Source organism: Crotalus tigris, unplaced genomic scaffold (genome assembly GCF_016545835.1).
Source record: "Crotalus tigris isolate CLP2741 ecotype Arizona unplaced genomic scaffold, ASM1654583v1 scf7180000018048.2368360, whole genome shotgun sequence".
NCBI lineage: Eukaryota > Metazoa > Chordata > Lepidosauria > Squamata > Viperidae > Crotalus > Crotalus tigris.
In genome coordinates, this window is record NW_024096794.1 from 446,312 (window position 1) to 467,656 (window position 21,345).

At 39.3% G+C, this 21,345-nt stretch overlaps 1 protein-coding gene across 4 annotated transcripts in view; it reads left to right on the plus strand.

The window, feature by feature from the left end:
• Window positions 1-14,832, plus strand: part of LOC120309616 — a 46,522-nt gene extending 31,690 nt beyond the window's left edge. For 3 of the 4 annotated variants that reach the window (XM_039347024.1, XM_039347027.1, XM_039347026.1), the window contains 9 exons: window positions 1,294-3,111; window positions 3,716-3,796; window positions 5,127-5,213; window positions 6,094-6,188; window positions 7,050-7,135; window positions 7,642-7,708; window positions 8,268-8,413; window positions 9,526-9,684; window positions 11,872-14,832. In XM_039347024.1, the coding sequence (XP_039202958.1) occupies window positions 1,294-3,111; window positions 3,716-3,796; window positions 5,127-5,213; window positions 6,094-6,188; window positions 7,050-7,135; window positions 7,642-7,708; window positions 8,268-8,413; window positions 9,526-9,684; window positions 11,872-12,101 (2,769 nt within the window). In that variant the 3' untranslated portion in view covers window positions 12,102-14,832. The remainder of the gene's footprint in view (window positions 1-1,293; window positions 3,112-3,715; window positions 3,797-5,126; window positions 5,214-6,093; window positions 6,189-7,049; window positions 7,136-7,641; window positions 7,709-8,267; window positions 8,414-9,525; window positions 9,685-11,871) is intronic. The other variant, XM_039347025.1, reaches the window with a different exon arrangement.
• Window positions 14,833-21,345: the final 6,513 nt, after the last annotated feature.

Sequence of the window (21,345 nt, forward strand, 5' to 3'; positions counted from 1 at the left end):
ACTTTTAGGAAATACTTTGGGTAGTTTAAAGAGAAAGAAAAGGCTGTACCATCAGCATGTGAAAGAGGTAAAATTGCTGTGAGGAAGGAATGAAGGAGTGAGGACCAGGGTTGCATGTTAGAGCACATTGCTGCATGTTGCAAGGTCCTTGACTAACTAGCTCATTGCTACTCCTCATAGTTAATTCCTGCGTTGATTTATGGTTACCCATGTTAGGAATCAGGTAGGCACTTTTTCCAAGGGCACAGTGTATAAAGGCATGAATACATAACAGTTGCATTAAAGTTTCCATCTCATATCCTAATATGTCGTATGAAAACTGCTCCCATAGGACTTTAAATAGCAATAGCACTTAGCCTTATATACTGCTTCATAGTGCTTTATAGCCCTCTCTAAGCAGTTTACAGAGTCAGCATATTGCCCCCAACAATCTGGGTCCTCGTTTTACTGACCTTCTAAAGATTCGAACTCTTGGCAGTGTGAGCAGAGTTAGCCTGCAATACTGAATTCTAACCACTGTGCCACCACGGCTCTTAAACACTGTATGTTGTATTTTAACCAAGCTCTCTCTATATATGCTGTTCTCCTGGACACTTTGCCTACACAGTTTCTGCTGTTAGTCCCTACATTTATGAAGGTTCTCTGTTCTGTATAACTATTGAAATTACACATTCACGGAAGATATACTAGGAAGAGGAACAGTATGTAATTTATATCCCAGTATGAAGGAGTAAATGGGTTTGCAAAGGAAAAAGAATCAAGAAATGAGTCCTACAGTATACTGAATTTTGAGCTAAGATATGGATAGGAGAAATTACTTTATTTCTGGAAAATGGCCAATGCCTCTTTCAGCTAATCATTTTAACTTAACCCATTAGATGTTTTTAATACTCTGTTGATAATTTGAATGTTGAAATGAATTGAAAGTAGGTAGTACATCATCTATACTTAAATGCTTTTAGTAATGGTTCCTCTAAATTTAAGTTCTGCCCAACACTTCCTCCCTTCCTGAAAAGCCTGGAATAATAAAATGAAATAAACTAGAATAGCTGGAGTTTCAGTTGGTGAGAACATTAATAAACCTGAAGTGCATTGTCCATGAATTGCATGAATGGGTCTTTCAGTGAAGAGCGAATAAACATTTGGCAGAAGAAAGCATGTTCCAGTGCATGCTTTTAAATAAGGTTGTATGAATGCAAGTTTGCTGCTGTGCTATCCTAAATAGTTGGTTTGGACTCCAGCAGCTTCATGCAGCTCAGAGATGTTCTTTACTTTACTTACTATGTTTTACAGGTGAGCACCTATCTACATGTAAAGGAGAAAGATGGGTGTAGAAATCAAGACGCCAACTTTGGAAATTCAGCCTTCGTATCAGAATCTGTTAAACAAGAGCCTCCCAGAGTTCCTTCTTTCCCATTTTCCAGGGTAGAATGGAGCAAAGCAACCTCTCACACATTCCCCAAGATTAGTTCCAGCTGCTCCTCAAAAAGCCCAAATGGAAAAGCCAAAGCAAGGGCAGGAGATATTCAGTGGCTCACATCGCAAAGGATAATGGGTACAAATGCAAATTGTCTGCAAGAAGGGAAGCATAGCACTTGGCCACCTAGATGCAGCCGGAGGGTGCAAGTCGTGCAGGCATTGTCCTTACCACAAAGAGAGCTGATGGATTATGTGAAGAATCCACTAGAATGGGCTATTGATGCTGAATGTAATTTAGCTAGAGAAACATCTGGAAAGTGCACATTCCAGAAACAAAACAAAAGTCTCCATAGTCACCACTCATCCACAGAAAAGATGAACGCATGTCAGCATCTTTCCCTGGGATCTGTTTTGAGCCTGGAACTTCCGAAGGACCTCAGTGCTCTTAGAAATGTCCATGATATTGTCAAGGTAGCAAAGAAAGAGCTAGCAGAAAGGAAGGGAGAAAACCAGGTGAAACAAGTGGCCCAAAGGAGTACAGAAGAGACAAAGTCACCTGAGACCAGTATCAGCCTGGAAAAGGACACCATAAGAGGACACGGAGTAATGCATTCAAAGCCCATGAGAGTAGAGGATGGTTCTCATAAGCTCCCCAAGACTAAGAAAGGCACTTGGTTTGAAGAAGTGAACATCAACCCAACCTATGGTAGGCAGAAAGCTTACTCTGTTGCTTCTAATGAAGAGGTGAGGCTGCATCCTACAAGTCAAAACAATTCCAGTGATGATTTTTTTTATTTCAAGCAGAATAAACCATCTCATATCGGTGGACTGCATGAGCAGATAGGTTTGGAATGGGATAAACTAGCTGCCTCACTGGGTAGAATGGGTAGTTCCAAAGAGAAGCAAGTAAAAGGTGTAGATTGTAAGAGAGTCAAAGTTCAAGAGGCTTTGAGGTTGAAATTGAAGCCTTCCTCTGCTGAATCTACAAGCAACCCTGATTTAGTTTCTCATCTAACCCGAATTAAAGATCCTTTAGTGAACGAGACACCAGAGAAAGAAAATGCACAGTGCTCTGAAGAAAGCATGTCAAGACACCCGCCTTCATTTCTGCACTTGGGACATAAATCCCCCACTGAACCTTCTAAGCTTGATTGTGAGTTGGGCTATGAGGAAAACACTCTGAGTAACCCAGAACTTTGCCCTTTCAATTTGACTCCATGGGCAGAGGTAGCCAAAGGAACAAAGTTGCAAGACATGGCAGCAGAAGTTCGTCACCCTGCTCATGAGATGTTTGAGGAGGAGGAAGAAGAGCTACAGGCCATATGGAATAATATGGAGAAGCATAAAAAAGGGTCAGATGTCCCTGGTGACCCAGGGAGAAAAAAGGACAAAGAACAAAGCCTGGGCAGTTCAGGTGGAAAGCTGCTCCTGACATCTGCAGATAATTGGTTGATAGCCAAATTCAAGCTTCCCACTTCTGCTGAAATGTTACAGAATTCAGAAGGAGAAAGAAGGACCAGTCTTGGGGTTGACAAGAGGAAAAACGGACCAAATCAGTGCAGCAAAGAAGATATATCTATTTGCCAGGAGCTAAATAAGGAGGTAGCAGCTTCACCCGGAGAATTGTCACTGCAAAAAATATGTCCAGCGGATCAACAGAAATTCCAAGAAGAAAACAAAAGTGTTAGCAAGGTGAGGATGATTGGCTTTCAAGGGGTGGGATAAGAAAAACTATATTGTTTTATCTAACATTTAAACTTTTGCGATTCTTTTTCAAATGTCCCCAAAAGAATTGATAGATTTATCCAGTGCTTTATTTCTTAAAAAAAAAAAAAGGTGCCAGAATTCACACACATCATACAACCCGCCTTGCCTACCCTACAAGGTTCCATCCAAAAAAGGTGCCGGAACTCTGTTCTGAGCATTCTATGAGGAAAAAAAAGGCCTGGATTTATCTTCTCACTAATGCAAAACTCACACTTTTTAAAATAGATTGCTGTTAATAATGAGCCCTACAGGTGTGTCTGAATGTGATTTTCATCAATGCGAGTCAATTTGGCCCATTCCATGTAGCTGGAAGATGATAGCTATGGTAGACAAGCACACCTGGAATCTACTTATTTAACTAAGCTAAGGTTAGTATTGTAGCAAGTTTGTCTAGAAAAAAAAACATTCTCTCATCCTTTGGCTACATTTTGGGGGAAGTGATACAAAAATGCCTTGTTCCTTTGGAAGAGATTGGAGAGTTTTTAAATTGTTTTTAGGAGACTATATATTATCATCTGTCTTTTTCTAGACTCTTCCAAGTAAATTGGAACTTCAGATGATGGAAGGACCTCTGGAAAGAAAGAACCTGTTGCAGGCAGGGGGCAGAAAGGTATTTATATAGAGAAAGGGAAAGTATGTTGATTTCTTTTTTTACTTCTTGCTGATGCTTGTCTGCAGATCCAAACAACTACAGTTGTCAATTGCCACATTGAAACAATCTCATCTAGTAGTGATATGTTGTCAGTAACATTGATACAGCTCCAAAAGTTTTTCAATCAGATGATTCAAATATAAACTAAAGTAAGAAATGATCTGAGTTTTTAGGATAAGTATAATCCATAGTTTGTCAGCTAAAATAAGGTCAAAAACTAGTTTGATTCAAACCAGACCTGGAGTGGGAAATTGTTACCAGGGAACCACCCATACTTTATTTGCTTGGTGCCAATTATATAGCTCTTCGTGTCCTGAAGGAGCTCTCTGACGTTGGTTGTTTCTGTTGACCCATGTTTTAGGAAAGAGTTTACAGGTAGTCCTCAACTTACAACTTACAGTTGGGACCAGAATTTCCATTGCTAAGCTCCTAATTTTACATTTTTTTTTTCCGGGTCTGTCAAGGGAATCACTGCAGTTGCAGTTGTGAAGTGAATCACATAGTCATTGGGCGAATCCAGCTTTCCCCATTGACTTTGCTTGTTGGAGGCCAGCTGGGAAAATCCCAAGGGCTGATCAGGTTACTGCAGAATGCTGCAGCCATCATAAATATATACTGGTTGCCAAGCACCCAAAATATGACCATATGACTATGGGGATGCTGCAAAGGTTACAAGTGCCAGGACAGGTCATACATAACTCATTTTTTTTTTCAGTGCTTTATAATCCCAAGGATGCTTTTTCAAGAGGCAACTGGACTTTCTTGTTTTCACTTCTCATCCAAGAAGCTTCTTCAGCTCTGACTGGATGGTGGGGAATGGAAGAATTTATATTCCTTGCAGCTGGTAATTTGCATTTTAAGAGAGTCGTTGAGGCCACCTGGAGGTTTATTTGTGTTGTTAGAATCACCTGAGTAATACAAATGGGTGTGGAGCCTTCTTGGAACTGTTGAAAGGACTGTGTTATAGACTGGAGGTAGATGATATCGTATCTCTCCCCCTCTGTTGAGAGATGGCTGTTCAGTTTTGACTTAGATGGCCTCTTTGACCCTTCTTTCTAACCAGTGGTCCTCTTGAAAAAGCACCTTTGGGACAACCCTGACCTGGATGACCGAGAATCTCTGCAGGCAGTGCTTTGTAACTTTGGTCATTAAATGAATGGTTGTAAGTCGAGGACTATCTGTATTCTAAAAGCAAGTTTGGATAAAAGAGGTTTCATACTTGTGCTACTTTATGTTCAGACCAATCTTCATCTGTTTTATATCTGACCTTGGCCTTTTTTTCTTTCAGGCAAATAGTCGCTCCTGGAACACATTTCATACAGTTCTGATGAGGCAAACTTTGTGTTTTTACCAGGATAAGAAAGATACCCTCAAGGTAATAACTGGTGAAAGAGAGAGAGAGAAAAAAAACACAATTGATTATATGCCATCATCAAGTCTTTTTGTATCTCTAGCAATCACATAAACAGATTTTTTCCTTGAGAAATGGAATAGGTATAATATAAAAAAGTCTCTGCCAAACATTTAACAGTGTTGATGTTCTCCTTTTTAATTCTGCTTCAGTTTGTTTCTCCACCATTTTATATCCTTTATAATCCTTCACCCAATGACTTCTGCACGAACATGGTCATTAAATATATCTACTTGAGAACACTTTATACTGTTTTTGTTGACTTAGTTTTAGAAATAAACAGCATTTTTTTCCAAAATAAAACTTAAAATGATGTGTATCCTAGTACGGTCATAAAGTGTAATAGAATACAAACTACCCATAGCTGCATTGAAACTAAACTTAAATTGTAGTTATAAACAGCAGTGATTAAAATTCACAAAACTTTCATAGAATAGAAGCACCTGCATAGGCCCTCTTAGAATAATGACGATCTATTAAGCAAGAAGAGTGAATATGATTACCAAGAGATCCTTGCATTTTACATTGTGTCTATCAGAGGTCTCCAACCTTGGCAACTTTAAGACTTGTGGACTTCAAGTCCCAGAATTCCGCAGCCAACAGGGCTGGCTGAAGAATTCTGGGAATTGAGGTCCAAAAGTCTTAAAGTGGCCAAGGTTGGAGAGCCCTAGTCTAAATCAATAGAAATGCAGAAATGGAATCCTGGATCATTCTTTTCTTCAGTTTGTCATTTAAGAAAGTCCCTTTCTCAAGCTTTTTCTTGATTAAATATGTACTAGCCACAGCTATAGTTAGAAGCAATATTTTCAAGTGTGGGGACTTTATGTTTGCCTTCTTTGCATAGCAGAGCTCTGTGATGGCCTTACCGTTGAACTTGTCTGGAGCTGTTTGCACCCTGGAAACAGAATACACCAAAAAGAGCAATTGTTTCACATTACAGTGAGTAGCATCAGTTTTTCCACTCCTGTGTGAGGCAACTGGATGCATTTGGTACTTTCAGGTATATATATGTACTGATAGAATTTGGAAATTTTCATTCTCTGACTGGGCATTTGGAAGAGGTGCTGTCCTTTATATAATTTTTGTAGATATCCCAATATGCCAACAGTGGAACACATTCACTGTGTTCAGTTGCTGAGGAAGGACACAAGCAGTTTGTCATACCTCCACTCCCCATCAGATTTCTAGGATAACCCATAGTGCCAATGAATTTCCTGAAGAGAGCAGAATCATCTTTTTTTTCAGAATTCCAGCACAAATTGGTTCCTCTTCACATACAACTTTCAGTCATCCCTATCTCTTAACTGGTAGTAATGTTTAAGGTAGATAAGTTATTTTTACTTATTACTTATATCTTAATTCCCAGTGAAATCTGGAATGTAGCAGCTATCATCTAATAGTTCTATTGACAGGTGTCTTAGGATTAGAAAGTACTGGAATATATTCTATGGAGTTGTCTAGACCAGTCTCCAAAATTATACAGTATTCTTTACAACACCATATGTAGAAGGCAGAGGGAATGGCCTTGACAGACAGGAGGAAGAGCCACTACCAAGACAACAATCAGATAAAAGAGGACTGAGTCCAGGGCAGGAAAGTATCCTAAGTAAACATCTCAGACAAGACCCTCCCTAGATTTCATGAAGATGAAGGTACAGAGGAGAACGCATGATCAGATTTATAAGATTTTGTTACTATAGCTTTACAGTAAGTAGTACTGATTTACTTAATAATGATTTCTTAATCTGATCTACCTTGGAAGTTTGATACCATAATACTTTTTCTCTCACACATGTCTAGGTTGAATGATGGCTCCAAGTATCTTCTCAGAGCTCCAACTGAACCACTCATGAAAGAATGGGTCATCAAATTACAGCAAAACTCAGGTAAGACTGAATATAGAAATTGGCTTAAGCAGAGAAAAGTTTGGTCATCTAACAACAACTTCTATCTTCCCTTACTGTGTATCTCACTGAACCTGGGTCAAACCTAAGATCATAACATGGGCTAATCTTAATATTTTAGGGAAAATTCACTAAAATATAGGGATTTATTTGTGGGGGATGAAGCTAAAACAAAATGATCTCCTAGGCTCAGCTCCTTGCGTGTAACAATAGTGGCTCATACATGGGCAACTGTGCACATTTCATGTTTGAGCCAAACTACAAAAGTAAAGAGGAATGAAAGTGCTTTAAAATTCATGTATTATTCCAATATGCTTATCAGAGAGACTATAGCACTCTATTCTTTCTTGCTTTTCTTTTTTGCTCTGAAGTGTAAGAAGTAGACCTTTGTCCTAGGTTTGCTTGGATATGAGACCTCTTTTTAAACTACTTGAATGATTTTATTTTAAAATGTAATATCTGAAATGACTGCTTTCATATGCTCCAAGGTTTACCTGAAATGGATTTCTTCCCATCATCTTCCCAGCCTGCTCAAGGGATGACCTCTGTGGTTAGGTAAGAAGTGCAAGCAACCTGGCTACAATACTGTATTCCTATAAATATTTTGGTGCTTGTTTTTTAAAAATGCAATACTGCGTCAAGATACTGAGAATATCCAGGCTCTAGGATTCCTAAATGTAAAGTTATGGCCATGCTAGCTGGAGCTGATGGGGACTGCAGTCTAGCACATCTGGAGAGATTAGATTGACGACAGTTTAATATTTGGCAATGCATCTTGTTCAAGTTGAATTAAGATTATCACTGTAGTTTCCTTGCTTTTTCCTTCCTGTGTGACTCTCCAGCCTCTATATTATTAGAAGCATCTCTGATGCCCACCTCTTATTAACATGCAGTGTTCTAGTTTACTTTCAGCCACATAAAAGCTGCGAGTGGACCAAATGAAATTAATTGAGACATCGTAAACTGGTGCCTATGAATAAAGCAGCTCTGTTTGCTTTATGGAAAAGACTATCTACAATTAAGCATTGCCTGAAATATGCAGCATAGCACTGTGCAAGTTCGGATTTGAATCCACTTTCTTATTTCCACCCTCTACCCCCACCCCTTTTTTTAGTGCAAATGCTGGCCAAGGAGTTTCCCATTTCCAGAGCTTTCAGAAAAAGCTTCCAACTAAGAGTCATGAAATCAGATTTCTGCCCAAGTCAAGCATAAAGCTGCAGTTGCCTTATATTGCTCGCAGTGACCCACTGGATACAACAGGTAAATATGGAGCTTAACTGCAGATTTTCAAGAGCATTTTCCTGACTTGACCTCAGTAGATTATTATTGTAGTATGAGCAGCTAGAGAACCTGGGCTCCTCTAGACCCTGAACTAAACAAGGTTGGGTCTAAATAATTGGATGGGATGATACAAGTACAGACCCAAAACATCATTAAAGGAAACAGTGATGAACTATTTCTGCCTTGCTGCCAAAAATCGATGAAGTCACCAAAAGTTGATCTTGATCTGAAAGACACTACCTTTATCTTTAGTATAGTAATATTGCTAAGCTACCCAGTAAAGAAGTTCTTTAAATAAAATATAGTGTAAAAAGTTCCTGTCTTCTCAATCAAAGCACCATATGAGTGCATCCTTCAAAAGCTACAGCTGTAGAGGACAGGTAAGAACTAAAGACCCCATTTAAACATCTTCTTAATTTATTTTGGACTTTTGAAGGCTTGGAGAAACTGGCAAAGGCAGCAGAAATGGCCATTTCCACACAGTCCTTTGCTAGACTGAACTAAATGTTTAAAAGGAATCCACTGAGACAGAAGTTTTTCCTCCAAGGAAGAGACATCTACGGTATACGAACAAATCCCAAACTGTGATTGCTGACAGCTGGAAAAACAGAGCTTCTATCTACAAAAGAACCAAAGTAGTGTACTGTGTACACACACACTTGCACAATGTCTAAACCGAAAAGAACCATGGTTCTTTTCCTTTTGTTTTTAAAATTAGTGCTATCACTTGCCCTGATCCCAGATTGTGTAATCTCTTGCTTTATTTAACATACTAAGTTATAATGTGGATTGTTTTGGTTTGGTTTTATATGTTGGGTGGAGTTAGCTAATCATATTTTAACCAAATCATGGCTTAGCACAATCTTTCCCATTCACACACATGCAACCCCCCCCCCACACACATACATGTCCTAAGTTTATTTCTTGGTCTTTATCACAGTAAAGGTTACATAATCAGTGCAAAAGCTAATATCTGACATCACATAAGCAGGTCATCTGATCCAACCCTGGCAGGGCTTTAAAGGCTACAACTAGCCCTGAGATACATGATTGAAATATTTAGCCTTAATGCAGTGTGTCTCTCCTTCTAGGAAATGGCCTCAGAGCTGCACCTATTTATACCACAGAACAGAATCTAAAGCAGTGTTCTCCTCCTTTGGAGTCAGCACGGTCACAAGAGACTCCGTTCTGTCAGGAAGATGACTGTGGACTGGTGACAAGCAAAAGGCGATCATATTCGTTCACCTCAGGTGTGACATGCATATCTATAAAGAACCCCACCCCCAAAGTTATTAGGTGTAATTATTGATTTGGTTATGCACAGCACTGCTAGAATGACTCTGTCTATAGGCACTGTCAGAGACATAAATAAGTGTTGCTAAGACTATTTTTTTCCCTGTCTTTCTAACTGTTTGTATAGCTAATCAGCTATTAAACCCATTTCCTTATGTTCAAATACAGCTCAAAGGTCTGCCATTAAAATGTGTCTACAGTGACTAACATGACAACATAATGCTATTTTCAGATTATATCATTTCAGTTAGAAGTCAAGGTTATTTTCAACTAACAAGTTTATTGCTTAAAATCTCCACTGGGGGCCAGGAGCACACTTTGGGAGCTAGATCCATTTGTTTGATTTTGAAATACACTTCTCACTTTAATGTGCTTTAAACAGGGTGGAGCAGACTTTGATTACACAGGAGGAATACTAGATTTACACTGGGGCCTAATATGGAAAACATATCTTTAAAATTAAATAATTCTGCTCCAACAATTGGTTGTGAGCCAAGAACCAAAAGTAAATGGTATTTAAAAAGAAATACATTGAAATATCGTTGATAAAATTGCAGATCTCTAGAGATTTATCAGTAAATCCAGATCTATCTTAACGTTGTTAAGATGCATATAACTGTCATTTCAGCATGATAATATGCTCAGTCATTCAATTCTCAAGATACGTATTTTGCCTCTCATAAAAGGAATTTTGACTATTCCTGAATGGCAAATGCATGTTTATACCTTGACAAATGTCTTCCAAAAGCAACTGTCAGAGGCAATTTTGAAAAGGTGATTTTTGAAAGCTGATTAATGGTAATGGAAAAGCAAAACTCTCATCAACAAGTAATTGTCCTAAGTGTGAAGATGGTGTCAGCAGGCCCAGACTGGAGACCAAGTGCACCCAGAAATTTCTCAGAGGCCAGATATTCATTTCTTTTTCACTATTCCCAAAGCTGAATTTGAACACTAGAAATACTCCAGATATCAAGAGAAGAAGGAAGTAGTACCATATTTGTGGACATTTCCTGATTGGGTATAGTCTGTGATGCCTGAGAATTTTTGGAATAATAGTCCTCAAGCTGTTAGTGAGAGCTCCAGGCTATGGAAGGCTCCAATAAAGGAGAATATTTGTAACTCAGGGTTGAAATGATAGGTCCTTGGTGCTCTCTGAGCTTGCTTGTTTTCTTGCAGGCCTTTCATTACCTAAATTAGGTAACATCATTAGTGCAATAGGGGAAGACTGTTATTTTCTCCTAATGATCCCAGCCAGTTTCTCCCTCTTTAAGCTTCCTCACTCCATCTTTAATAGAACCTTGCTGAAATGAGAGGTAGAGCTGCTGACTCTCTTCACTCTGCTCTTTGGGCATTTTTTTGCTCTGAGCCAACATTTTACTACATTGCCACCTCCCTCAATGTCATCTTACTGGGGCAGCCAAGACAATTTTCTTCCAACTTGGCTTCAGAGCAGCTGGAATCGACACAACTTTCATTTTGTCATCACAGAACTCCACAAGGTTTGAGGACAGGCTGTTGGGGACATTTCTCATTGACTCAAGGAAGTCTTAGCTGACTTACTTCCTGCCACCTGGACAAGGATTAGCTGGTAGACTTCACAGGCAGCCCTATCAGCCAATCTTTCTAATCAGTTTTACTAACTCTGAAAATAAAATTACCCAACTTGATTTTTCTCTGATTGTATCAGTGGTTCGCAGGAAGCCTTGCTTCATTCACCTTGCCTCCCAGCCTCTGTGCTCAAGCAAGCCACTACATGTTTCCCCCACATATATACCAGCCCTGCACTCAACCTGTTGAAAAAAGACACCTGACTTTAATGGGGGGGGCACTGACAGGTGATTTTTGCACTCTCCTTCCAATCAGTTTGAAGGGAGCACTGATTGGTCCAATCTCTACTTGATCTACCGAAGTTAGCAAAAGAGGGATAACATGTCCAAAATGCTTTAGAAGGTTTGGGAAGTTGAAACAGTGCCATATGCAAGTGTCCTGTGTTTTGTAACTGCTAGTAAAGAAGCGAGTGCAGTATACGTAATTTTCATAATTCGTGGCCTGGTGATAAGGCACAAGTATTAAAATTGGAGTTGCCAGGCGATTCCATTGATATTATAAAAAATAATAAAGACCCCCCCCTTTCTTTCTTTCAGCTACATATCAGAAGATCACACCTTTATTGAAGTCTAAAGAACCCAACAACTACTCTGTTACTCTGTACATTGGTGAGCAGACTCCAACTACTCCTCCCCGGCCCCGTTGCCACTCCTTCATAGCTACTCCTGGTGGAGCCCGAGAAATGGTAGGCGAGCAAAACCAAGGTGCTTCACCTAGCCAGAAGAACAAATCCGTCTTCAGGAAATTCTTTGGGAAGAAAGATTGAATTTTGAAGAAATGGGGACTCTGGTACTAACTGCTGGCAGTGAACTGTCCTTTGCTGGCCAGGCTGAGAGTTCTGACTGCTTCAAGAGGCTCTGCTACTCTGCATCAGCTCTCTCCCAAGAGGGCAGAAATTGAAGGAGGGGGGATAGGCTTTGCTCGGTAAAATACTCAGCTCTCTATTCACACACACACCCCAAAGAAATCAGCTGATGGAATGGAGGGGCAGACCAGCAAAATAACAAGGACCCTTCATTCATTTTGAGGCATAATATTATGTAATTTCAATTATTACAGGGTCTTTCTCTGCAGTGGCAGAATACCACCTTTCTTTGACACAGATACAATCAGGTAGTACATTCCGGGACACAAATGTTATTAATACTATATTTGTATTCAGCTTAAAGAGGGAGGAAGAGATTATGTTCCTTCAAGTCCTTCCTAACAAATCTGTGCATAATTCATGACAGGATCAAAAAGCAAAGCAGTTCTTAGATCCAATTATCCAAGCCGTGGAATTTATCTGGGCTGAAGGTTGCCCAGCTTTTTCACTTGGCTGCTACTTTTGTGCCTTTAACCAGTCTGCAGACATTAGCAAGTAATAATTATGTGCTTCATGCAGAGAGAAGATTTCTCTTTTCTGTTTTTATTGTTCTTTTTTATAAATCAAGCTGCTGTAAACACAGAGACCCCAAAACAGGTCACAGCAGGATTTTTTCTGGTCCGTTGGCAACATTGAATGAGGCCCAAACAATACAATGGAAACCTGGTCTTTTACAGGAAAAAAAAAAGAACTTAAAACACCAATTTAAAATCAGCATATATGTGAACTACAGTTATTTTGAGGCTGGTGAAAGCTCCTGCAAGATTTTTTTTTCCAGATATTGAAGAGAGCCATTTGCCTTTTACTGTTCAGTGTGGAGTATTATGCCAAGACGTTCCTTGTCATTTAGTTTTCCTTCCTTCAGCAACATTTAAGGCTGTTTTAATAGCCAATTGCATCTCCTGGAGAAATATTAACACCATATTAAAACACCAGTTAGTCTCTGTGCTTTCATTCAAAATGCATTAGAGTTAACTGAGTTATGCTTTAACCGCCAGGCTGCTACTGCACTTAAGATACCCAGGCACATGCTGCACTCCATTTAAAAGAATGGTATTGGTCCTCCAAATAAAACAGGAAAGTTATGGAATGTACTTTGTAGTCCATCTGGAGAGCAAAATGGTACTCGGTGCAAAAACCTGAAATACAGCCTTTGCTAGAATCCAAGGTACAGCATCTGCTGCTTCCAAAATATAAATATGTTCAGATAACTGTAGAGATTTTCATTTGAAAATGGGAGCTCAGTGAGGACTTAACTTTTTTTCACACCTACTGATTCAATCTAAAGAAATGCCCTTCACTGAGTTTTTTTTTCCTGGTGGAGAAACCTGGAAGAATAATTAAAACAACAGCAAACTTAACATACAGTATGCCATATCACCCTCTTGCTCTAGGGAGGAGGGAAATGATGAGCAACAAGGTATCACATTTGTGGGGCTGCTCTAGGATATCTTGGTCTCAAATGCAGGAATGGCTAGTTAACAGTCTGATAACCTTCATATCCATATTTGGATGACACAATTGATTTGAGCCCCAAAGTGCCTCAGCTATTTTAGGCTAAATTAATCCCTCTGGGTTAATTTCTGGAATTTGTTGGCTAGGTTAGGAGTGCACAACAGACTGTTAAAACAAATTGTACTAATGGATCTGCAAATCCAGACAAATGGGCTTCTACAGGAAACCATAGGGATGCTTTTCCCCATACACAAAGTTTCAGTTCAAAAGGTTTATGAGGCAAAATGTGACTGCAAACCTGAAACTGCTGGTTTCAAATTCTGGTTCCAGATCATCGGAAATTAGAGCCACTCTGATGTTGCATGGTATTGCTAAACTTTAAGTAAACATGGGACAGGCAGGAGAGGAATAAGATGATAGGAAACACCCTCTCATTGGGAATACAGGCTGACTCAACATGTAATTCTGCCACTCCTTTTCCTCTCAAGAAAAAGGAAAAGAGAATTGTTGCTGCATTTTGTAATCTATTTCTATGGGTGGAAAAAATGCTGATTCAAGGGGAAAAAAATCTGGTTATTACATCCCGTGATCTAAAGATGTGTATTTGCCTCCCCAAGAGGGCACCTCAAAAATATGGACTTGAATTGGGAATGATAGATGCCATTTCTTTAATTCTCACCGTTCTTTTGCACAATTCACTAGCACTATCTTTTATTTGTGTCCTCAGTTTTGACACAATTGAACTCAAACACATATTTTCAAATGAAAACAATGAGTACCGGACACCAACAAAAATGGCTACACATAATCATAGAGTTATTCATATTTCAATTATGAAACTCTGGTGCAATCAAAAAACTAAAATGGCCTAGTGCAACAATTATGGGAATTTATTATGGGAATTAATATAACAAGAAATTACAAAGCCCAAATAGATGTCTGTTCCACAAGGAGAGTTAATTTGGACAGTTAATTGTGCTTGGTTATCCACAACCTGCTCAGTTGTTAAGCCACACTTTTCACTTACAGATTTTATTTGGTCACTGACCAAAATAAACTTTATAATAATCATTTCTGGATAAGGTATAATCTAATTCTTGTACTCATGCATTCAAGAGTAAACACCTGTATCGTTGGAATAAAAAACAGTCCTAAAGAAGAACTTGAATCTTAAAAATTCTGAGGGCTCCTTCTTTCACACTTCCACAGAACAACAATCCCAGAATTACAATAGAACTGAAGTAACTTAAGCTCAGAATTTATCATAATTACATACATACATATATACATATCGAACTGGGTCATGTGTACTACTGTAAATGGTTAGGTAATGGCTGTTGGGTAAACTCAACCATGACTAAACCAACAGATGAATTAATGCTGCCAATGAGTCCATTTTTTTAGAACAGTGAAACAAACCTGTCAAGCAAAGTAAATTGCTAAGACTGATGAATTAAGGCAGATGGAACAATGTGTGAAGATTAAATATATGAAAGGCTCAGATCAACAAGCATTGAGCAACCATGCCAGCCTCATTTATTTATGCTGGCAGTGACATATGGTTCAGCTGCTCTCTCAAGATAAAAAGGCTATGAAATGGTATCAAAGTGATACTGCATAGATAATAAAATTGACCCTCGAAATAGGATTCCCGGGGAACTGGATTCAGCTCAGTCTGGAAGGCTGGCATCTGAGCAGGTAAGGGATTTTAATTTGACCTTTTTGCAGAAAGGGTATTTGAATTCTTTCTAGTATTAAATAAAGAAAAAACTGCTCAGTCAGTACATTCTTTTCTACAAGCTGCTCTTTTGCCTGTAAAGAGGCAGTATGGAAGTGTTAAAGGTTCTTGTATGTACAAAACCATGAATTTAATAAGATAGCAGTGCTAGAATGGCTGGGAAAAAAATCTGGTGCAGTCTGGATTTTTGCTATATATAGCTCATTGCCATCTGCTTCTATATGCAAATGATGTTATAAACTCTAGCACTTTCACATATATAACCATATGTAGTCTGTACATTATTCAGATGAGTACAAATGTACTGCAGCAACCCAGGACACCAAATAAGGAAACATTGCCTACCTAACATCTTCCAACAAAATGGAGACACATTAATTTTATCAAAAAGTACCTGACCATTCAACCTATTATGACATAACTAACACAAGGATGAAAAGGATAACACTGCCATACATCAAAAACATTTCAGAAACAAACAACGAACTATTACAACCACATGTCATCACCATGGCACACAAAGCTAAAGCTCTCCAAAAACTTAAATCTTAAGGTTTAAATAAACCAAATACTCAATAATCACCTGCAGAAAACTAACAAGCACATCAATGAATATCAACTAGAAGTCAAAACACCATGAACATGCTTTAATCTCACAACACATGGACAGTCTCGACCAAAGCTTCAACTGAGACATTGTGAGCATCCTAGACCAAATTAAATGCAAAAATGCTAGGGAATTCCTGGAAACTTGGCATTCAGATAAATCGTCCAACGATATAAAGATAAACCACATTTATACAAAAGAGACCATAAAAAAACTAAGAAGGAAACAAAAGATAGAACATATCATTTCCAGCAACCAATACTCAGAGAAGCAGGGATAACACCAGACAAATAATCAAGCAGAAAACAATATGTAATCAAGGTGTAGTACCAAGGAAAAAGATCACATCATCACCAATACTGGCAGAGCAAACTATTGAATATAAACAGAGAGCAAACCCCACGCTCACGAGCACTGATGGTGTTACCTATTTGGATAATGAAATGTCTGCAAGCAAACAACTAAGCTCAGAGAGCACCAAGGACTCCACAGTTCAGCCCTGAGCTACATATATTCTCTTCTATTGAGTCTGCTTCCAAAACTGGCCTTTTCTTTTTCTGATATACTGGGAATCAAACTAGAGTCTACATGCAGATATAACAGGAGATAAACCCCCTCTTTGGATAGCTTTTCATATAGGTATCCTAAACTGGAATGAAAAAAACCCATATGTGCCTGAATGTGTGAACATAGCCAATATTATTTATGGCTAGGCTTTAGCTTTTAAAAGCTGCTCTGGAGAAGGTAAGTGAAAACAGATAAAGAGAAACAATTCTTTTAACTTTTCTTTTGCTCATTATTTCCCTCCTCCAAATCACCTCCAAGCTTCTGGGGCACAAGAAAAAAAAAATTCAAATGCAGATTTATGAGTTCAACTTTTCAAAGAAAAAAAATACAATTATGCTGTAGCTATAAATGTATGCATAACAAATCCCAGAGGCATTAATTGTTATGTCTTTGGAAAGGTGTTGCAGCTACATATTTACACGGAGCATGACTTTTGATTCTCAAAATTATTCTGCTGGCTTAGCTGGTTCTTCCAGGATTCTAAACTTCAGAAGAAAACACATCTAGAGGTAGTCCTCCACTTACAATCATTTGTTTAATGACCGTCTGAAGTTACAACAATGCTGAGAAATTGACTTATAACTGATCCTTACACTTATGACTGTCGTAACATCCTCTGGTCATGTGATTAAAATTCAGGAACTTGGCAACAGGCACGTATTTATGATGATTGCAGCATTTTAGGGTGACATGATCAGCATTATCGTCCTTTTCAGGGTGCTTCCAACATGCTAAGTCAATAAGAAAATTAGATTTACTTAACAACTGTAGCAATACACTTAATGACCATGACAAAATATTTTTTATAGTGAGGTAATCTTATTTAACAACTGCCTCACCTAGCAACAGATGTTCTGGTACTAATTATGATTATAAATTGAGGACTACCTATAAGGTAAAGTCTTTGATTCAGTCCTAGCATCTATAATGAAAATATGAAGGAAGAAACAAAACTTCAGATTCCAAGAGGCTACAGCCAGGCACAAAAAAATGCAGGATTCATCATTTTTGTGGAAGATTGTTTGCTCCTTTTTTGTCTTGAGTACAAAGTTCATGTGAGAACTCTGGGGGTTATTACAGCTTAATAATCAAGTGCCTGCTTTGTCTAGAAAACATTCTTCATTCAGTTCCTGGTATTCAGTTCCAGACTGACACTGAAAAAAAACCCAAATGAAATGTTTAAGCAACTTCAACATTGATAATTCTGGTTCAGCAAACCAAAAATTTGATTCAGATCCTAAATCATGGTTTTGTTATTTATTTCTCTTTAGTTGTACTGCCTAAAAAAAATTATATGCCACATAGTACTTTAAATAAGGCCCACTTAGAAAAAAAATTAGGCTCCAACACAAACACCAAGTTTGCCACCATAATGATTGATTTTAGAAATATAGAGGCATTGCAAGGAGGTTTTCTTCTCCCACAGAGTATGCATATAAAGCCATGAGAGAAAATCTGTGAACTCTTTAAATTCTCCATAATTCTATAGTATTAAGGTGACCAACTTTTTTACAATGAAAAGGAAGACACAAATAAATTGAAGAAAAAAATATTGTAAATAAAAGAAACATTTTATTCATTGCAACAATAATACAGAATACACTATAATGATAAATGCATAATAAAAAACATTTGTAATAATATTTTATATTGTAATTATGCTTACATGCCGCGCCTCCACCCACAGCTGCCCCGCCAGCACTCCTGCCCCGCCGTGTAGAGCGGGCCCTGCAGCTCCCAAAGCACCAGCTATGCCGGCTCCGGCCCCGGGGGGGCAGCCCGCCAACATACCCCACCTGCAGCCACCCCACCAGCACCAATGCCCACCCTGTGCAGCCCCTTGTAGAAGAGGCCCTGAGGCTCCCACAGCATGGTGGGCAGCCGGCCACTGCCACCCCTCACACCCCCACCCGCAGCAGCCCTGCCGCCCCTGCCTCTTGCGCTCACAGCCATTATTGCCCTAGCAGGGCTGAAGATCAAGAGAAAGTTGCCGTGGCATCGCCACTCCAGTCTCCTCCAGGTATCTTCGGGACTAACTAGGACAGTGGTTCTCAACCTGTGGGTCGGGACCCCATTTGGGGTCAAACGACCATTTCACGGGGGTCGCCAAACAACACAGTCCGCCATTTTTTCCCCTTTTCCTTAGCTGTGCTACTCCCTTTTATTCTATTGGTTTTTGAAAGCCAATAGAATAGATTCTTTTGAATAGAGTCTAATTCTATTGGTTTTCAAAAGTCAGTAGGAATTGTCCAAGATGTCTCTGCCCTGCTGAGCCCGCCAAAAGTCCCATTCTGCAAACGGTGCTGCACCAGTTGAGTAGTCCTCGACTTACGACCAGTTGAGTAGTCCTCGACTTATGACCAGTTGGGGGTTGCGGCATTAAAAAGGTTGAGAACCACTGAACTAGGAGATGGTATAGTTGGGTAGCAGGGAGGGGTGCAAAGTTCCTGCCACTTCGCCTTCGCTGCAGACAACTTACATGTGCAAAGTTTGCTGGCCGGGTGTTTTGGTGCGCTCAGCAGCAATTCCTATTGGCTTTTGAAAGCCAATAGGGGGAGTAGCACAGCTCATGCAAAAGTTGAAAAAAAAAACCATCAAAAAAAGGTGCCGGAATGCCGTTCTGAGCGTTCTATGAGAAAAAAAAGGCCCTGCAGATTAGTCTTCAAAAATAGAAAAGGAGGACATGTAGAAGGACACTTTTTGAGGGAGGACAGAACTCACAAAAGGAGGACTGTCCTCCCTAAAGGAGGACGGTTGGTCACCTTAATAGTATACTTGCTTTAGTATACTGTAGTAGTTAATGCACCAGGCTAGAGCACAGGAAACTGAGTTCTAATCCTATCTTGGGCTTGAAACCAGCTAAATGATCTTGGGCCAGTCATTCCCTTTAAGCCCTAAGAAGAAGGCAATGAAAAACTACTTCTGAAATCTTGCCAAGAAAACTGTAGGGAGTAGTCCAGGCAATCAGCAGGAGTCAACACTGGATCACACACTGACACAAATCTTTAGTAATTGGAACTAGAAAATCAGTGCTTTATCTAAATCCTGTTAATAGATAAAAAGATTCTGGATAAACGAACAGCAGCTAACAATATATTGTATTATGTGTTTATTGAACATCCTTTTCACTGTCAACATTCATTTGTTAGAAAAAGTATATGAAGCTCCTAGAATAATTGGCTTTCTTAAGTTGAACCATGGGTATTTACAATCAGTGTGATGACAATCACATGCAGATTTGAAGGGCCCTCCCCTATTTAAAGAAAAACATGTTAGTTGCCATCATTAGATTCAGCTCTTCATAACAGTTCAGGAGGGAACAAAGAAGCCCAGAGATACAGCAAGGGATCTGCAAACTACTCTTACATTGTTGATGTTAGTATAAGAAATATACTGAATAAGACTATACATGCATAGAAGATAAAAAGGAAGAAGCCACAGCCTTCCACAAAGCAGATTTTTGCCTGCTCAGGTTTGACAAAGACCACCTGGATGATCCAGCAGAATGATGTTCTCGGAACTGGTGAGACTAAAGTGGAAGTTTCTGGCTTTAATGAGGAATGTTCTGTTTGGAGAAAACAAAATTGTAATCCAGCAAAACAACCTTGTTCCAACTTTGAAACATGGCAGTGGGAGCCTTTTCAAAACGGAGGCAGTTTGCAATCATTTAGGGAGCAGCAAATTCTGCAATAGTTTGGAAAAACGTCAGGGTTTTGTCAGTTCTCTGAAACTTAAATGAATGTGGGTCATGTAGTGTGATAATGATTCTAGAGACACAAGTATATTTACAAGAGATTGTAAATATTGTTTATGACTCAGCCATTTTGTTTTGAAATGGCTGAGTCCAAGCCCTCCTTTTAATTCAAGTGAAATATCGTGCTAAGGTCTGAAGTTCATCCAAAAATATCAATGCACTGAAGCAGTTCAGTAAAGATGAGTGGGCCAAATACCTACAAGCTAATAATAATAATAATAGTAATAATAGTAGTAAAGTTGGAAGGGACCTTGGAGGTCATCTAGTCCAACCCCCTGCTCGGGCAGGAAACCCTACACCATTTCGGACAAATGGCTGTCCAGTCTCTTCTTAAAAACTTCCAGTGTTGGAGCTTTTTCTGCTTCTGGAGGCAAGCTGTTCCACTGATTAATTGTTCTCACTGTCAGGAAGTTTCTCCTTAGTTCTAGGTTGCTTCTCTCCTTGATTAGTTTCCACCCGTTGCTTCTTGTCCTGCCTTCAGGTGCTTTGGAAAATAGCTTAATTCGCTCTTCTTTATGGCAGCCCCTGAGATATTGGAATACTGCTATCATGTCCCCCCTTGTCCGTCTCTTCGTTAAACTAGACATACCCAATTCTAGCAACCATTCCTTATATGTTTTAGCCTCCAGTCCCCTAATCATCTTTGTTGCTCTTCTCTGTACTCTTTCTAGAGTCTCAACACCTTTTTTACATCGTGGTGACCAAAACTGGATGCAGTATTCCAAGTGTGGCCTTACCAAGGCATTGAAGAGTGGTATTAATACTTCACGTGATCTTGATTCTATCCCTCTGTTAATGCAGCCTAGCACTGTGTTGGCCTTTTTGGCAGCTGCAGCACACTGCTGGCTCATATTTAAGTGATTGTCTACTAGGACTCCCGAGGTCAGGATTGATTGAAGTTGCTGTTGCTAAAGGATATGCCACCTGTTACAAAATAAAACTTCACATACCTTTTCCAGTGAAGACAGTGGATGTTGGCTCGATAAAGATATAGCACAACACGTGTTTCGTGTGTTGCTTATTT